The sequence below is a fragment of the Elephas maximus genome, chromosome 2 (assembly GCF_024166365.1).
Source record: "Elephas maximus indicus isolate mEleMax1 chromosome 2, mEleMax1 primary haplotype, whole genome shotgun sequence".
Taxonomy (NCBI): Eukaryota; Metazoa; Chordata; class Mammalia; order Proboscidea; family Elephantidae; genus Elephas; species Elephas maximus.
The window spans coordinates 173,627,337-173,647,384 of record NC_064820.1 but is presented as its reverse complement, the minus strand read 5'-3'; the positions used below and the strand labels follow the sequence as shown (position 1 = coordinate 173,647,384).

The 20,048-nt window shown below is 42.2% G+C and overlaps 1 protein-coding gene across 1 annotated transcript; it reads left to right on the top strand.

Moving 5' to 3' along the window:
* The first annotated feature begins 2,309 nt into the window (after nucleotides 1–2,309).
* On the top strand, nucleotides 2,310–5,389 carry GARIN3 (golgi associated RAB2B interactor family member 3). The gene is made up of 3 exons (XM_049858724.1): nucleotides 2,310–2,933; nucleotides 4,004–4,124; nucleotides 4,332–5,389. Exons 1-3 carry the CDS (start codon nucleotides 2,310–2,312, stop codon nucleotides 5,387–5,389), a joined length of 1,803 nt encoding a protein of 600 aa, XP_049714681.1.
* Nucleotides 5,390–20,048: the final 14,659 nt, after the last annotated feature.

The following is a 20,048-nucleotide window of genomic DNA, read 5'->3' as shown; positions in this document are numbered from 1 at the left end:
TGAGATACAAGCAGATGACACAACCTTGAGCTGATAGTGAAGAGGACTTCAGGCAGTTTCTGGTGAAGATCAAAGACTACAGCCTTCAGTATGGATTATACCTCAACATAAAGAAAACAAAAATCCTCACAACTGAACCAATAAGCAATGTCATGATAAACGGAGAAAAGATTAAAGTTGCCAAGGATTTCATTTTACCTGGATCCACAATCAATGCCGATGGAAGCGCAGTCAAGAAATCAAAAGATCTACTGCATTGGGTAAATCTGCTGCAAAAGACCTCTTTAAAGTGTTAAAAAGCAAAGATATCACTTTGAGGACTAAAGTACGCTGACCCAAGCCACATATTTTCAATCGTCTCATAAGCGTGTGAAAGCTGGACAATGAATAAGGAAGACTGAAGAAGAACTGATGCCTTCGAATTATGGTGTTGGTGAAGAATAACGAATATGCTATGGGCTTCCAGAAGAACGAACAAATCTGTCTTGGAAGAAGTACAGCCAGAATGCTCCTCAGAAGCGAAGATGGTGAGACTTCGTCTCAAGTATTTTAGACATGTTATCAGGAGTGATCAGTCCCTGGAGAAGGACATTATGCTGGTAAAGGAAGACTCCACGAGATGGATTGACACAGTGGGCTCAAACGTAACGACGATTGTGAGGATGGCACACGACTGGGAAGTGTTTCGTTCTGTTGTGCCTCGGGATGCTGTGAGTTGGAACTGACTCAAAGGCACGTAACAACAACAGCAGGTTTTCATTTAGAATAAATGCAAATGATTTCTGCTTAGTAGAAAAGACAACTTCAAAGGATACAATTTTATTGTCCTCTAGACATTTTTAAACCTAATTGTGTTGCCATTTAGTGATTATCCCTTTATAACAGAATATAAGCTACTTTGTTTTTTTGGAAAAGGTATTTCAATATCTTCAGAAAACGAATTTTAGCTCCTAAGAGGTAGGAAGGTTTATCTTTGCATTTCCATTTTTTTTTTTTTAATCAGTCAGGAACAAGCTATTTGCTCAACACATTGTGTTGAATAAATAAAATGAAACAATGAATCTCAATGAGCACAAATGGGTTCCTATTTACTGAAAAGCTGAGCTGTGCCCAGCACTGCAGTAGCCTCTAGGGATACAAAAAAAGAACATTTGGGGGGGTTGAAGTTTCTTAGAAGACCTCCGCGCAGTCATCTTTAATTTGGGAGATGTCTTTCTGTTTCAGAAGTACTTTCCTAACTGGAGGAGGGGGAATTTGGATTCATCACCTTGTGTAACGGGAAGAAAAACTCCAAAAATTTGTCTTTGCCATAATTTCTCTGAAGAGCTTTTCAAAGAAATAAAACGTCAGTGGTTTATCAGGTAGACATCAAGGTTGATGCATCTGGTACACCAGTGTGGGAAATCCTATGGTGATTCAAGACCTCTAGGATTCTGTGGTTCCCAGTAAGTCCCCAAGCATACTGCTAACCACTAACTGTCCACATTTAGCATAGAGTGAGAGTATAATGGCAAACCACACAGCTGGCAGCAGAGAAAAAGCCCTGACCTGCGTCACTAGACCCAGGCTAGAACACTTCGATTCTGGGTGAAACACTTAATCCTGAGCCTGAGTTTCCTTACCATAAAATTATGATTTTTTTTTTCTTAATTAACCTCTCTCAAATAAGAAAATGAGTGGGAAAATCCTCCAGACCCTGGAAACCACTATGCCGATGGAACTCTGGTTCTGACGTGTAGCAGAAGCTCCATTGTACCATTCATTCAACAGCTGCTTCTGCATGGCTACCAACACTGTGCTATATGCCAGAGACACAGAGAACAACATTCTAGTCACCATCCCAGCCTTAGCAAGCACATAGTCTGCTTCTAGCAATTTATTCCCGGGAAGTAATTCCACAGAATTTTCAGGAAGATGATTTTCAGAATATCTGCAGGAAGATGATATCTGTAACAACAACAATAAAAACTGGAAACAACCCAGCAGGATGGTTTCATAAAGTATGCATCCTAACATACGGATTTAAAAGAATATCCAGTCCACCCATACCTATACCCGGGCAGGGTCAGCCTTTGGAGGTGGTGTTTGGTTAGGGGGCGGCTGGTGGCCTGGCCCTGAGGAGGTAGCTATTTGGAGGTTAAGACAAAGGGGTATGTGATGGTGAGAGGTCACAAAGGACAGTGGAGGATAAATGCAGTGGTGCAAGGAGGCTTAGGCAGAAGCCCTGGAGGGAGATGGGCAGTGGCCTTCACTCCCTCTCTCAGGAACACGATTTGTGGCTGGTGGAGCTATCTTGAAAGAAGAGAACCATGAGCAATGAATGTGTGTTACCTTATTACACCGCCCACAGCTACCGTTCAATGGGTGTGTTCAATACCTCCATGGGGGACCTGCAACGACAACTGTACAAAGGAGGAGAGTATGACATTTTCAAGTACGCACCAATGTTTGAGAGCGACTTTATCCAGATCAGCAAAAAAGGAGAGGTGATTGATGTACACAACCGTGTCCGAATGGTGACTGTGGGCATCGCATCTACCAGCCCTATCCTCCCGCTGCCTGACGTCATGCTGCTGGCCCGGCCAGCTAGAGTCTGTGAGGAGCATGCCGGGTATGGCCGGCCTACCAAGGGGAGAGGTCGCAAGGCCACAAAGACCTTAGAGCTCACCAGACTCCTCCCCTTGAAGTTTGTCAAGATCTCCATCCATGACCGCGAGAAACAGCAGTTGCGCCTGAAACTTGCCACTGGCCGTACTTTCTACCTGCAATTATGTCCCTCCTCAGATGCCCGAGAAGACCTCTTTTGCTATTGGGAAAAGCTAGTTTATCTCCTGAGACCACCAGTAGAGAGTTATACCAGTACCCCAACCCTCCAAACTGGGGACCTAACAGCCACATCATTGTGTTTGACAGATGATGACAAAAGCACAACGGTAAGCATTTACTGAGACAAAAAAATGGGGACAGAGTTCTTTGAGGGATTAGCTAAAAGCTAGTCCTACAAAGCCTTTGGTGCTCTCTGAGGCTCAGCTGAGAAATGTGTTGTATTTGAAAGGGCTTGGGCCAAACAGGTCCCTGAGTGGTACAAATGGATTGCCCCCAACTACTAACCTAAAGGTTGGCAGTTGGAACCCACTCAGTTGTGCTGTTGAAGAAAGGCCTGGCAAACTGCAGTAGCAGGGAGAGCCACAGGCCATAAAGATTATAGCCAGGAAAACCCTAAGGAGCAGTTCTACTCCTTAACACATGAGGTCGCCATGAGTAGAATTGACTCAATGGAAACAGGTGTGATTTTTGGTTCTCAGGGTCAAATGAGCCACCACTAAGGGACTTCCTACATTAGGGAGATCCTGAGTGCTTCTCCAAAGTGTTCCATAAGGCTGAATTTCAGAGAACCCCTAGGTATCAGCTGCTCTGGCCTCATCCCCGGGGCTGTAATTCCCTCTACAGCATCCTGGTTGTCCAATCTGTTTGAATACTTACTATCCCAGCCCAGGAAGGTTCAACTATTGTGGAACATTTTTAACAATGAGGAAGTCCTTTCTTCATTCGAGCTGTGGTCTGTTGCCCCATGAGTGCCATGTGCCGATTTTTATGGAAATCAGTATAACCTGCAATGTGCAAAAGCAATGGTACGTGTGAACAATTTGTTAGTAGCCATCAAAATATAAAACATATATATCCCTAGACTCAGCAATCCCACTTCTAAGAATCTGTCTTACAGAGGTATAAGCACAAGTGTGTAAAAGTGTACAAAGGATGGGAAATTGAATTAGTGCTTTCCTGGGCACTGGTACTGTTCAAGCAACACTGAGGGGCCATTTGACAGGAGGTGCTGTAGACAGGATTCTTGCATCAAATGGGAGCTTCAACTTGATGATCTCAAAGGTTTTTCTAATTATAAGCCCTTGAGTTGCTCAGCTCCAGGATGAAAAGAGGAGCAGGCAATTCTGGTCTCACTTTCCATCTTCTCTGTCACTTGTTTCTCCTCCTGTTGGCACAGACTGCAGAGCTCCGTGGAGAAGGGGATCAGGATGAGCTCAGGCTTCGCAAGCTCCGCGAGGTGTCTGGAGCCACCTCTTCTGCTTACGCTGGGGGAGAGGGAATCCAACAAGCCTCCCACGGCATGCCTCGTATACCTCCAGCAGCCACGAAACCTCCAGGGTCTGCCACAGGATCAGCAATAGCAGGGGCAGCAGCAGTCCCCACAGCAGGAACGGCAATGGCAGGGGCAGCAGCGGTCCCCACAGCAGGAACGGCAATGGCAGGGGCAGCAGCGGTCCCCACAGCAGGAGCGGCAATGGCAGGGGCAGCAGCGGTCCCCACAGCAGGAACGGCGATGGCAGGGGCAGCAGCAGTCCCCACAGCAGGAACGGTGATGGCAGGGGCAGCAGCAGTCCCCACAGCAGGAGCAGCAATGGCAGGGGCAGCAACAAGCCCCACAGCAGGTGTGGCAGCAGCGGGGACAGCAGGCCGTACAGCAAGCACTATGAGCATCGCAATCACCAAATCTTCAGGCCCAGTACAGGCAAGTGCGGCCCTGGCAGGAGTAGCCACCAAGGGTCCGGGAGAAATGGGATCCAGCAAGGCCATGGCGGGTGCTACCAACATGTCCTCAGAGGGTGTTAACGTGGTCTTAGTGGGTGCTGCAAGCACATCCACACATGGTAGTTCCACTGTATCGACAGCGGCTACCAATCTCTCCCCCGAGAGCAGCACAAGTGTGGTGTTTGCAGGAGTAGCCACTACCAACAAGCCTGTCACAGAAAGCACTAGACCACCCCTCGTCTCAACCTTGAAGAGCGAAGGCTACATGAGTGAGCGGGATGGAAGCCAGAGGGTCTCCCAGCCCAGCACTGAAGCCCGGAAGGAAAAAAAAGAAAGAGCAAAGAAGGACAAAAATCCCACTAGGAAAAGTTCCCATCACCGCAGGACAGGTGGGGGCAAGTCGAGCCGGAAATCATCCTCCCACCGGTCCTTAGCCAGCCGTAGAACCACGAGAGAGGACAAAAAAGAAAAAGGCCACAGCAGCATAAAGGGCAAAGGACACAGGTCCTCCTCTCGCAAAAGTGCCAGCCACAGTCCCACCCCAAAGGAGTCTAGGACAACTCACAAACTGGGGCGGACCCGATCTGCAACGAGCTCAACTTCTGTAGGTAAGAAATCCAGCAGGATTGGCTCTTTCTTCAAGAGCTTAAGAGCCATCCCCGCTTCGAGAACAGTGATGGCATCCCACGACAGAGGGGTGGACATCATGGCCAAGACTGTGGAGAGGCGCAACATTGAGGCCAAGATGGAGAAAGCACAGGGTAGCCAGGACCTGGAGATCACAGGTACCATGACTTCTGAGACCACGGAGACGATCATCTTTGAAGCCAAATCCATTTAAATAGGAGCCAGAGCAGGAAGCTGCAATAGATACCAGGGCTTGGGGAAGTATCCCTAGGGAGCCAATTCCAGCTTTTGTTACTGCAGTTTAAATAAATAATAAAGCCATACAATGCCAAATAAAATGCTATCTTGTTTGGATTTTTATGTCCCACAGCCTGGTAGTGACCTCACAGTGGTTTCTGTGATGTCAACTGTGCTGCAGCCTGAGACCCCAGTCTTCAGTTAATCAGAGTCCTATCGCCTACCCATGCTCAGCAGAGCCAATGTGGGTGCCTTTTCTGCCTTTGGCTCCCACCACCACCATCATTCTAAAATCCCATTTCTTCCCCCTTCCCTGAAGGTCCCTGAATGTGGATGCTTACTCCATAGATGAAGCAAAGACAGGCCTCATGTCCCTCAGGTGATAGTCAGTGGAGGGATATTCAGGCGATATTCATCAGTATTTATAGGAGCTCTGGTGGCCAGTGGTTAAGCTCATGGCTATTAACCAAAAGGCTGGAAGTTTGAATCTACCAGCCACTTCTTGAAAACTGTATGGAGCAGTTCTACTCTGTCCTACAGGGTCTCTATGAGTCAGAATTGACTCGATAGATGCAGGTTTGGTTTGGGTTTTTATCATCTAGATCAAAGAATTGGCAGACCACAGCCTGAGGGCAAATCTTGCCCAGCTGGCCTGTTTTTGTAAATAAAGTTTTATCGCAACATAGCCAAGCCCATATATTCTATGACTGCTTTCACACTAAAATGACAGGGTTGAGTAGCTGTCATAGAGATTATACCGTGTGCAAAGTTGAAAATATTTACTCTCTGGCCTTTACAGAAAAAGTTTGCTGACCCCTGATGTAATCTTAGCAAGCCCACACCTAGGTATATGCCTAGGAGAATGTTTATTGTAAAACAATTTGTACTAGCAAAACGCTGGCATCAGCCCAGATATTCATTAAACAGAACTGATGAACTGTGGTATATGCAAGCACTGCATACCACACAACAGTGCAAATGAGTAGCAGCAAACCATGTCAGCACAGGTGACTCTCATACAATGTTGTATAATAAAAGCAAGTCAGAAAAAATACATATGCTTGGGGTATATATTTGCTAAATGTGTAGAGATAAATAAGGGAGTGATAAATACAACTCATAGTAAGTATCTATGGGTTGGAAAGAAGGGAGATACAATCCATAAGGCACACAAAGGGGCTTCAATAGAATTGTTCTGTTTCTTAAGCAAAGGTGTACCCACGGGAGTTTTTTTTTTTTTTTTTGAAGGTAGACACAGAGAACTTTAATATTATTATGTATTTGTACAACTCAATGCTGAATACACAGGCATTTGTCCTGTTATTCTTTAAATACCAAAGCAAGCTACATAATCTATTTTACATGAAAATAAAAATATTGTTTTCAACTATTAAGCCCTTTTTTTTTTCTTATTGTACTTTAGATGGAGTTTTACAGAACAAACTAGCTTCTCATCAAACAGTACACACATTGTTCCAGGACACTGGTTAACAACCCCACGACACGTCAACACTCTCCCTTCTCAACCCTGGGTTCCCTATTACCAGCTTTCTTGTTCCCACCTGCCTTCCAGTCCCTGCCCCAGGGCTGGTGCGCCCCTTTGATCTTATTTTGTTCCATGGGTCTGTTCAATCTTCGCCTGAACAGTATACCTCAGGAATGACCTCATTACTGAGCTGAAAGGGTGTCCGGTGCCCATATTCTCAGGGTTTCTCCAGTCTCTGTCAGGCCAGCAAGTCTGGTCTTTCTCCATGGGGGGTTATTACTACTATTGTTTTTCAACATCTTTGAAATCAGGATGGTTTTTAAATTGTTGTCAGCCAGTTAGCAGCTGTGATGTCATTGTCACTGCCTTATAAATACCTTAGCCAATTTATTTACGATGTATTTTCCTTTTTATATATGCACAAAGTGACAAGTGACAAATATCTAAGTCTGAATGATCTCTTTCAATAAGTATAAAATAATTCTAAGTGACATAAAAAAGAATATTCAGAATATAGAAATCTGGAAAATGCTTATATTTAGCAACTCTCTTCAAAGTCTTTGACCTGAGGCCCCAAATTTACATGTTTAGGGATATTGGTAAGGCACAATAGAATAACCCAAAATAGCAGATACAAATCAGCTATGTAAATTATGCATGCATGTGGAAAGTAATTCCAAAATTAAAAAAAATCATACAACTTTGGAAATGGGATTATAAATTTTAAAACATATAAAAATATCACAGTCCTTTCAATTAAAAAAAGTTATAGATTACATTAGTCTATGAAAGTCATTAAATGTTTAAGAGCAGATGATCAAAGTTGGATTTGAGAAAAAGGATTCTGAGAATTATGTGTGTTTGTTATGAATTTAGATGGCAACTGCCCAGCCTTTTAATTCTTTGCTCATTCTCCTCTGTGAAAATGCCATCTATTACGACAGAAGTTGGGTTTTGAGCAAAACTTAGGGATCTTCCCTGCAAATCAAATGTGTGTGGTAGAGGTGGTAAAAAAAAAGGATGTGACAAATGGGGGCCTCTGGCCTTTGGTGGCTTGGGGGAGGTCAGGGGCAGCCCTTCTCAGGATGTTTTAGTGGGTGGCTGAAAAATCCCACCTTGTGATTTCTATTACACAAAGACCCACACATGCTGGGGATCAGGGCGCCTTTGGAATTGACTCTTCAAATAGTGGGTGTGGGTAGAGGGAAAGGGAGAGTGTTATGGATTGAACTGAGTCTCCCAAAAAGATAACCCTTGGTATTGTGAACATGACCTTGTCTGGAAAATAGGGTCTTTGAAGATGTTATCAGCTAATATGGGGTCATACTGGAGTAGACTGAGTCCTAATCCAATCTGAGTGGATTTCCTCTGGAGATTTCAGAGGAAGCATGGCCTGGCAACACACTGTTGGGCAGCCTGCAGAACCAAGAGACACCCATTTTGTGATACTTTGTTATGACAGCCCCAGGAAACTCATAGTTTCTCATGCAGGTTCTCAAAGTTGGAAGGCCTTTGGGGAAGCCACTTGGGAATGTGAGTGGTTGGCACACACGCTACAGGACACAGGCAAAGAGAAACTCTTTTCAAAGCCTTTGACCTGGAGCCCCAAATTTACGGCTATGTCAGAAGCTGAATTATCCTAGCTACAAACAGACTCATCTCATGATTTTGTAGGCCACTATCTTAGTTAACTAGCACTGCTATAATAAAAATACCACAAGTGGATGGCTTTAACGATGAGAAATTTATTCTCTCACAGTCTAGGAAGCTAGAAGTCTGAATTCAGGGTGCCATCTCCAGGGGAAGGCTTTCTTTCTCTGTCGGCTCTGGGGAAAAGTCCTTGTCATCAATCTTCCCGTGATCTAGTAGCTTCTCAGTGCATGAACCCTAGGTCCAAAGGACGTGCACTCCTGGCTCTTCTTGCTTGATGGTATGAGGTCCTCCTCCCCACCCCCATCCATCTCTCTGCTCACTTCTCTCTCTTATATCTCAAGATACAACTTAATCTTATAGATTGAGTACTGCCTTATTAACATAGCTGCCTCTAATCCTGCTTCATTAACATCACAGAGATAGGATTTACAACACAGAAGAAAATCACACCAGATAACAAAATGGTAGACAATCACACAATCCTGGGAATCATGGCCTAGCCAAGTTGATACACATTTTTGGGGGACACAATCTGTAACAGCCACAATGCTACCCTTTGTCCTTCTCCTAGTTTTGCCTTATGCTTTCTCCACCTTCCCTCAAAAAAGGGTCTTCTTCAATATAAACCTAGTTTATCTGCATGCAGGGTGTTAGTAAGCAGACCTATATCTCACACAAATGCCACTGAAGTCAGGTGGAGGTGGGGACTTGCCCACCACACTGTGCTCTGCCATGCACTTTCTCTGCATTTCCTTTTCTATCTTGACAGTTCATCTAGAGACGCATGTATAAATACCTACGTGTTAAAAGCAACAGGCCTCTTCCTCCTGAGGGAGATATCAATTGGGGCATCAAGCCAATACACTCTATCAGATAAAGATCAATATTTTTGTCAACAATATTCACCATGGTAATGATTCTGCTGCTGCAAGTGCAGCGAAGGACTGGATGATTGGTTGATTACTAACAAGTGTCCCAGGCTTAAAGTCTGAGTTTCCTAGCATACACATACACAAAGACAACAAAGGGGATCTTTTGCCAAGAACAAAATAAGAAGATAGCTAATGGGGTTGACGTGATGAAGTGGAATGGGAACACATGCTATGGTGGGAGAAAGAAAATTGCCTCTATATTGAAGGCAGGTCATCACGGCAGGCAGGGCAAGAGCAGTAGAGAAGGCATCAGACGGACAGGCTGTGCAGGGCTTTGAGGTCCATGTGAAAGATCCTGACCTCTGTCCTTAGAGTAATGGAAAGCCACTGAAATGTTTTAGGCAGAGGAGTGACTTGATCAGATTTACACTTTGGAAAGGTCACTGTGGTTGCTGTGGGGAGGAGTATTTGGGAAAGGGGTTGCTAACAGGTGGCCTGATGTCACTTCCTATTTCTGAGATGCAAGAACTCCAAAATGCAGAGATAGAAGGGAATGTTTTGAAAGACACCTTCCATTTGAAATACCCATGTGGGGTTGACACTGATGTACCACCAGACAACCCTTCAACAAAGGACTTGTGGCTCCAGCTGTTGGAAGTTCTGCCAACAGACAGCCTTCGCTGGCAGTGAGTTACAAAACTGCCTGCTGAAGAGAGGTGCCTTACACAAGGTGATGCTCCCAGAGCAGCCCACATCAAGAACCGATCAACTCTGAAGGGCCATTCTAGTTCCAGAACTCCCCGTATGGCATGCATCACAACTCAATCTCTCCCTTTGTGCTTTTGCTTCCGTCCTTTCCTTTCCACATGTCTTGGTCCTAAGAACACTCCTTATTCAACATCCTGCCCTCTAAGCTCCTTCTCAAAATCTGCTTCTTGGAGAAAACAACTAGTGACACTGTATTAGTGTAATGTGGACTCCATAACCATACGAGAAAAGCTCATGATAACCAGAAAACCTGTAATGTAGCATATACAATTTTGAATGTAAATAATTTAAAAATACAGCATATTTCCTCACTGAAAAAACAATGTCTATGGTAGAATATTTGGAACGTGTGGACATGAAAACAAAGGAAGCAAAAAATCTCATGGTTTCAATAATTCACTACATGCTCAAAAATGAAATACGGAGCAGACATACTGTTTCCTATCCCTCCCACTAAATACAACTACAAACCCTGGCACAGTATACATAACTAACATCAGAAGACTCTGAAAGATGGAGAGAAATCAAACCAGTTAGAGACCCTGGATAAGTTCCCAGGGTTTTCTTTGCCCCATATATCCCAGACATTTTTCCTTTTAACAAGGGAAAGAAGTAGTGGTCTGAACTCATAAAAACTGTCTCCATCCTTTGGAGGCCTTTGGAGGTCCAGTGTTCTAAGAGAAACTCATTTTGGCCCAAGGCAGAGTGGAACAATGTAGATAATGCCTTTCTCAGATAACTGCAGAGAAGAAGCACCTGCTCTTGGAATGGGTTGGCCCACCGTTGTCCACAGCACTTGGCACAGTAGCTGACATTTACTATGTGATCAATAAATATTAGATGAATGAATGAATTTATTAAAACCAGATGCTTTATTAAACTCTAAGAACGCGTTGCCATTTACCTTCAGAAAAATAACTCTGGCCTTTGAATGTAAGAGTGTTATGGAAGGTCTACCCCTCTTAGAATAATGGTATATGAACTACTTACTGATCCTGTCTTTATTTAAAGTTGTAATCTTTTTATCCATCATGAATTTTTTTGCATTAATTTTGATTTTTTAAATATTACATTCAAATATTATTTACCCTTAATTTTGCACCTGAGGCCTCACTCACCTTACCCTAGTCCCAGTCCCGATGCAAAGGGACACTGAAAGCAGGCAGCTCGTGTTTGTACACACTCAACATTCAGGAAATGTGGAGGTTTTTTTTTCTTCTTCTTTTACTTTTGTTCAGTATCCACCTTTCAACAATAATACATTCAGCACTGGCTGTGAGTGAGGCAGTGGTGGGAACTGTCAAAGCTGATGCCCAGATAAGTCAGCAACTTAGCTATAGCCAGGGAGATAAAGCAGGTACATAATTATATCTTAAGGTAGAGGAGCGCTTCTGGATACATAGAAAAGGGGCTGTAAGTGGGGGCAGAGGTAGCCTCTATTTGGGTGAACTTGGGGAAACCTTTTGGAGAAGGTCACATTTGAGACAGGCTTTAAAGGGAGACCTTAAATGGGTTGGATCTAACCCACATCTTTTTGGGGAGTGTGTAGGAAATCAATCAATCAATCAGCCAACCAATAAGATGCATAGGTGTGTGATGACTCAAAGGCCTGGTATGACAATGGTATAGGTGTTTTTTCTTTGGTGAAATTCCACTTAATAATATAAATGTAGACTTTAATATCAGTAACAGCTACACATTCAAAAGGAATTTCCCGCCTTTTTGTAATATTCAAAATATATTTTACGTTCTTCAGCCTGCAAGAGATAACTAACAGCATCCATCAGTGGGGGAAACCAATCTGTTAAATATAAGTTTCAACTGAGGGTAGTAACCAAATGCCAGGGTTAATGCTGCCCTCTGCTGCTAAGCAAAGGTGTAGCAGACAAAGCAAACTGCAGGCATCCCCCACCCCCACCCCGCCCCAGTCAGCTGCACGCAGGTCTGGGTTGCTGGTACTGTTGTTAGTGATAAGGTCATTAGTACTGACGAAACAACAACAAAAATGGTGAAATAGTGGGTAGGAACTGAAACTATACTGCAGACTTCAAAGAATAATGAATTAGAGATAACTGTCGCCCAAAGTGTATTATTTAAACAATATATATCAGCTGATAAAAATCACATGATAGTGTTAAAACAGCAAATGTTTATTATCCATAGATTTACCACAATTTAAAAAAAAAAAAACCTAAAAAAGCACATGATAGGAAGGAACAGGACTGAAGATGAAAAATTTCATTTGCAAGCTCCGACTCCCTCTGCCTCCTCTGAGTAATAAGCTGAGATACAATGTAATTGACTAACAGGAGCTCAGAGATATTACTACTATTAGGTATGTACCTTTTTTACCAATGCCAAAGGTTGGAAGACCAACAACATCAATAGGGTAAATGGTGCTGGAACAATTGGACTTCCCTATACAAAAAAAAAAAAAAAAGAAAGAAGAAATCTTGACCCTTACCTCACAGCATATATAAAAATTAACCAGAAAGATCACAGACCTAAACATAAAACTTAAAATTACAGAACCTCCAGAAGAAAGCTTACGGGAGAACATGGTTACCTTAGGTTAGGCAGAGATTTCTCAGGACACAAAAAGCATCAACAATAAAACAAAGTTATTGATAAATAAGACTTCATCAAAATTAAAAACCTTTGCTCTTGGAAAGACATTGTTAAGAAAATGGAAATTTCAGCCATAGATTGGAAGAAAATATTTACAATCTACATATCTGATACAGGATTCATATCCAGAGCATATACATGTATACCATATTACGTGTGTGTACATGTTTGTGTGTATATATATGTGTGTGTGTGTACATATACATATATATGTATATATATGTGTGTATGGATATATATACACACTCTTACAACTCAATAGTAAGAAAACAAACAAGCCAATTTAAAAAAAAAAAGAGGTGGGGCTATTAGGCTGTGAAAAGACATGGAAGATCCTTAAATGAATACTGCTAAGTGAAGCCAGTCCTAAAGCAGCTATATACTATTTGATTCCAACTATATATGATATTCTGGAAAAGGCAAAAGCATAGGGACAGAGAAAAGATCAGTGGTTGCCAGGGGGTTGGGGGAGGGATGAATAAGTGGAGCACAGTGCATTTTTAGGGCATGAAGCTACTCTGTACGATACTGTAATGGTGGGCACATGACAGTATGCTTTCAAAACCCATAGGCCTGTGCAACACAAAGAGTGAACCCTAATGTAAATTATGGCCTGATAATACTGTATCAATACTGGTACATCAATTGTAACAAATGTGCCACAGGAATGTAAGATATTAATAGGAGAAACAATGTTCAAGGAGGAGGGAGTAGGTGGGAACACTGCACTTTCCACACAATATTTCTATAAACCTACAACTGCCCTAAAAATAAAGTTTATTATAAATTTTTTTTAAAGGGCAAAAAATTTGAAGAGGCAATTCACTAAAGAAGAGATACACATGCTAAGTAAGCAAATAAAAAATGTTCAACATTTGGGAAATGAAAATTAAAACCACCACATGACAGAAGCACAAAAACTAAAACTAAAAATGGCAATACCAAGCACAGACGAGAATGCAGGGCAACTACGTCATGCACTGAAAGGAAAAACGATATAGCCACTTTAGAAAACAGTGTGACAGTTTCTTATATAGTTAAACACACTTATTATAAGGCAGGAGGCTCTGGGTGTTACAAATGGTTAAGCGCTCCACAACTAGCTAAAAGGTTGGCAGTTCAAACCCACACAGAGGCACCTGGGAAGACAGGCTTGACATATTTTCAAAAGGTCACAGCCTTGAAAGCCCTGTGGAGCAGTTCTCCTCTGCGTACACGGGGTCTCCCCAAGTCAGAGTCAACTTGAGGGCAACTAACAACACCATCATAAGGCACAGCAATACCATTCTTAATGTAGTTACCCAAGAGAACTGAAAACATATGTCCACATAAGGATTTGTACCAGAATGTTTATAGTAGCTTTATTCATGACAGCCCTAAACTGGAAAAAACCCAAACATCCATCGACTGGTATACAGATACACAAATTATGGTACATCCATACAAAGGAACACTACTCAGCTATAAAAAGGAACAAACTACGAATACACATAACAGGGATGGACCTTACAGTAAATGAAAGAAGCCAGATACAGAAATCCCCATGACTCTTATATGACATTCTAGAAAAACTGTACAGACAGAAATCAGCAGTGGTTACAGAGGCTGGGAGTGAAGGAAAGGGCTGTCTATAAAGCAACACAGAAATTTTAGGGGGTAATGAAAATATTTTATATCTTGATCCTTCTGGTGGCGGTTACGTGGCAGTGTGTATTTGTCAAAAAACTCACCAAACCATATGCCTGAAGTTAATTTTACTCTATGAAAAGTATACCTCAGTCAACCTAAACTTAAAAACAAAATCAACAGGGTGGAGAAAACTCTGAAATATTTCTCTTTGCCACTTAGTTACTAATGACAAATAATGATGATCTTTATAACGTGCCAAATGCCTAACACAGGCAAGGTGCCACTTACCACATACCCCTGCCTGATTCTCCTTCTTCATCTCCTCCAACTCTCCCTTCTTGTCTAATACAGCAAGACCATGTTGGCCTCAGGCTCTTTGCACTTTCTGTTTCCTGGATCTTTGCATAGTTTACTTCTTCTCTTCATTCCTGACACAGTTCTAAAGTCATCTCCTGGGAGAGGCTGCCCCTGACCACATCACTATAACGTTAATCTGTATTTATTTTTCCCTGTAGAGCTTATCACTGTCTCTCCACTGAAAGGCAAGGTTTTGTCTTTTTTTAGCTTCTATAACAGTGTGCCTGGCACGAGAGACACACAATAAAGATCCACTGAATGAACGCGTTCTTTGCTAAACTCTATGCCTTAATTATCGAGTGCTGCTGTAACAGAAATACCACAAGTGGATGGCTTTAACAACCAGAAATTAATTTTCCCACAGTCTAGTAGGCTAGACGTCCAAATTCAGGGCTTTGGCTCCAGTGCAAGGCCTTCTTTCACCATTGGCTCTGGAGGAAGGTCCCTGTCATCAATCTTCTTCCTCTGGACTAGCAGCTTCTCTGCGCAACAAGCCCAGGTCCGAAGGATGCACTTTGCTCGAGCACTGCTTTCTTGGTGTTATGAGGTCTCCACTCTCTGCTTGCTTTCCTTTCCTTTTATCTCTTATAAAATATGGTACAGGCCACACCCCCAGGGAAACTCCCTTTACATTGGATCAAGGATGTGACCTGAGCAAAGGTGTCACATGCCACTCTAACCTTCTTTAACCACAGGCAGAAATTATAACATATAGGAAAATCACAAAATGGAGGACAGCCACACAATACTGGGAATCATGGCCTAACCAAGTTGGCACATATTTTGGGGCGACACAGTTCAATCCATGACACTATAGTAGGCATCTTTAAGGAGTAAAGTTTCCATTTAGATTCTGGAAATACAGCCACACAAAGAAATGCTTACTACATGCCATATTTTCACTAAAGGCTCTCATGACATGGACTTCACAGCCATTATTAATTTGTAATTTATTGAAAAGGACAGTAGACTGAGAGTTATGAGTCCTGGATCCTGCCACTATCTGTAAGACCACGAACTTTGGGTCCAATAACTCCATTTCTAGAAACTTATCTCAAGGAAAAAATTGGACACATGCAAAAATACATATGCACCAGAATGTTCATCCAGTGTATTTATAATAGTGAAAATTGAGAGGAAAAAGTATTCACACAGTGGGGCTTGGCTAAATGAACTGCGGTATATCTGTTAATGTCACAGTCTGAAGTCCTGTAAAAATTATCATTATAGCTTGGTTTGGAGGTTTAGAGTCATGCTTTCATGGGACATCTTGGTTAATTGGCCTAATAATGTGTTTAGTGCTTCTATTCCACCTCCTAGTTCACTCTGTAGTGCCTGGGATCTTAAAAGCTTGTAAGCAGCAATCCAAGACACAGCAGTTGGTCTCTACTCACTTGGAGTAATAGAAGAAGGAGAGTCAGGAATAGGAGGAGGGTATGGAATATGATGCTAATTGAGTCAATGAACTACTGCCTCCTTTGCCATGAGACCAGAAAAACTGGATGGTGCCCAGCTACCATTACCAAACATTTTGATCAAGGATTCCACAGAAGAATCCTGATCAAAGTGGGGAAACCGCAGGCTAGAATTTCAAATTCTCATGGACTCTGGACTTTCTGGAGCCATGGAGGGTAGATGAACCCCTGAAACTATTGCCTGAGATAATCTTTAAACCTTAAACCAAAAATATCCCCTGCAGTCATCTTAAAAAGGAACAATAGTTTAGCTTAACTAGTAAAAAAGGTCTGCCTTGAGCATTCGAATTAAATTGACAACAGCAACTAGAAAGATAAGCTAGAAATCTTAGGGGGCAGTAAATTTATGCTAAGGAGGGAGGAAAAACTCAGAAAAGGAGGGTAAGAATGGTTGCACAACTCTAAGAATGTAATTGATGTCTCTAAATTGTGTATGCAGAAACTGTTGAACTGTTGTATGCTTTGCTGTGTATATTCTCAACAACAACAACATAATACATTCACCCCACCCCCAGTGCCGTCAGGGGGAAAAAAAACCTATGTAGTATTGTCTTAATTTCTGGTGCTGCTATAACAGAAATACCACAAGTGGATGGCTTTAACAAAGAGAAATTTATTCTCTCACAGTTTAGGAGGCTAGAAGTCCAAATTCAGTGTGCCAGCTCCAGGGGAAGGCTTTCTTTGTCTGTAGACTCTGGGAGAAGGTCCTTGTCATCAATCTCTCCCAGTTGAGGAGCTTCTCAGCACAGGGACCCACATTCAAAGGACGTGCTTTCTCCTGGCTCTTGTTTCTTGGTGGTATGAGGTCCCCGTGTCTCTCTGCTCACTTCTCACATTTGTATCTCAAAAGAGATGGACTTAAGACAAAATCTAATCTTGTATATTGAGTCCTGGCTCATTAATGTAACTGCCTCTAATCCTGCCTCATTAACATCATAGAGGTAAGATCTACAACACATAGGAAAATCACATCAAATGACAAAATGGTGTACAATCACACAATCCTGGGAATCATGGCCTAGCCAAGCTGACACTCATTTTGGGGCCACACAATTTAATCTGTAACAGGTACAGTTCAACTCTGACACCCATGAGGTCATCATGAGTCAGAATCAACTAGACAGCAACTGATTTATACCTGTGAATACAATTTAATATAATCATTTTCCATAATGTAATATAATGTAGTTAATCAATCCTTTGAGAACACAGTGTAGGGCATATCCTAAATCTAATCACTTCTGAGTTACAAAAGGAGCAGGTTAGACACAGATGCACACACAGAGGAAGACAGATGCCACGTGAGGATCGACTTCAAGCCAAGAAACCAAGAAATCGGTAGCCAGAGCTACCGATAAGGAATTGACATGGCCAAGACCCTGATTTGGACCGTTAGCCTCCAGAACTGTGAGAAAATAAATTTGTTTTCAAAGCAAAAAAAAAAAAAAAAGAGATACGATTATATATTTGTTATTTAATAAATATTCATGGAGCACTTGCTAATTCAGAAACTTTTCTAGGTGCTGAGAATGCAACAGTGGATAAAATAGACAAAAGCCCTATCCTCATGAACCCTGCATTTTGATGGAAAAGACAAAAAATAAAAAATATACTCAATGATTCCGATGATGACAAGTGCTATGAAGGAAGGATAACAGAATAAGGAGACAGAGAATGACTGGGGGTGTGTTATTTTATTCAGAGTGGCCAGGGAAATGCTCTCTGAGAAAGGTCACAATTGACCAGAGACCTGAACAAAGTGAGAGAGTGAGGCATTAGATGTCTGTGCAGAGTTCTAGGCAAACCAATGGCTCTGAGGTGGAAGTGTGCTTAGTGATTTTACAGGGAAAAATTAGTAAGGCCAGTGTCGCTGAAGAAGGGTGAACACTGAGAAAAATGGTGGGAAATAATACCTGAAAGAGAGCCAAGAAGTAAATTTTGAAGGGCCTCGTAGGCCATGGTGACTCCGTTGAATTTTATTCTAAATGAGATGGGAAGCCATTAAGAATTTTAGTAGAGAAGTGATAAAAATCTATCCTTTAAGACAGAATAGTAAATAGATTGTTGTTGTGAGCTGTCAAGTTGATTCCGATTCATAGTGACCCTATACGACAAAGTAGAACTGCCCCATACAGTTTCCTAGGCCGTAATCTTTATGTGAGCAAGTCGCCAAATCTTTTCTCCCATGGACTGGTAGGGTGGGTTCGAACCGAAGACCCCTTGGTTAGCAGCCCAGTGCTTAACCACTGCACCACCATGGCTCCTTAGTAAACAGAGTAAGAGGGGGGAAAAGTTAAATTGAGGAGACCAGTTAGGAAGCTATTTCAGAAGTCCAGGTGAGAGATAAATGTGGTGTGGGATATGATCATAGCAGTGGGATGGAGCAAACTAGTCAAATTTGGGACTTTATTAAAAAAAGAACACAAAATGCCAGTAGTTTGGATGTGGAATATGGAAGAAGCTGGAGTAAAGGATGACTTCTCATGTTTGAGCCTTTGCAATTGAGTGAATAGTTGTTGTTATGTGCCGTAAATTAGACTCCAACTCATAGTGACGTTCTGTAAAATGGAACTATATGTTGCCTGGTCCTGTGCCACCTTCACAATCGTTGCTATATTTGAGCCTATCCTTGCAGCCACTGTGTCAATCCATCTCACTGAGGGTCTTCCTCTTTTCACTGACCCTCTACTTTACCAAGCATGATGTACTTTCTCCAGGGATTGGTCCCTCCTCATGAAGTATCAAAAGTAAGCACTACAAAGTCTCACCATCCTCGCCTCTAAGGAGCGTTCTGGCTGTACTTCTTCCATGACAGATTTATTCATTCTTCGGCCAGTCCATGGTATATTCAATATTCTTCACCAACATCATAATTCAAATGTATCAATTCTTCAGTCATCATTTTTTACACTCCAGCTTTCTAAAGTGATTGAAAATACTATGGCTTGGGTCAGGTGCACCTTAGTCCTCAAGGTGACATCTTTACTTTCAAAGATTTTAAAGAGGTCTCCTGCAGCAGATTTAACCAATACGGTACATCGTTTGATTTCTTGACTGCTTCTTCCATGGATATTATTGTGGATCCAAGGAAAATGAAATCCTTGACAACCTCAATCTTTTCTCCCTTTATCATGATGTTGCTTACTGGTCCAGTTGTGAGGATTTTTGTTTTCTTTAGGTTAAGGTGTAATCCATACTGAAGGCTGTAGTCTTTGATCTTCATCCATAAGTGCTTTAAGTCCTCTTCCCTTTCAGCAAGCAAGATTGTGTCATCTGCTTACTGCAGCTTATTAATGAGTCTTCCTCCAATCCTGATGCCGGCAACCTTCTTCATAGAGTCCAGCTTCTCAAATTATTTGCTCAGCATACAGACTGAAAAAGTATGATGAAAGGATACAATCCTGATGCACAACTTTTCCAATTTTAAACCATACGGTATCCCCTTGTTCTATTTGAACAACTGCCTCTTGATCTGCGGAGAGGTTTCACATCAGCGTTCTGAAATTCCTATTCTTCACAATGTTATCCATAATTTGTTACAACCTACACAGTTGAATGCCTTCGCGTAGTCAATAAAGCACTGGTATACATCTTTCTAATATTCTTTACTTTCAGCTAAGATTCATCTGACATTAGCAATGATATCCCTCGTTTTACATCCTCTTTTGAATCTAGCTTGACTTTCTGGCAGTAAAGAGGTCTAATAATGTTGGTACGGGGGTCTAAAGCTCAGAGGTGAGGGTGTTGCCAGGGCCTGGATAATATCTG

Coding starts and splice junctions, on each gene's coding strand:
- GARIN3 (XM_049858724.1), top strand. CDS start 2,310: ATGAGCAATGAATGTGTGTTACCTTATTACACCGCCCACAGCTACCGT. Junction 2,934..4,003: donor ATGATGACAAAAGCACAACG/GTAAGCATTTAC, acceptor CTGTTGGCACAG/ACTGCAGAGCTCCGTGGAGA. Junction 4,125..4,331: donor AATCCAACAAGCCTCCCACG/GCATGCCTCGTA, acceptor TCCCCACAGCAG/GAACGGCGATGGCAGGGGCA.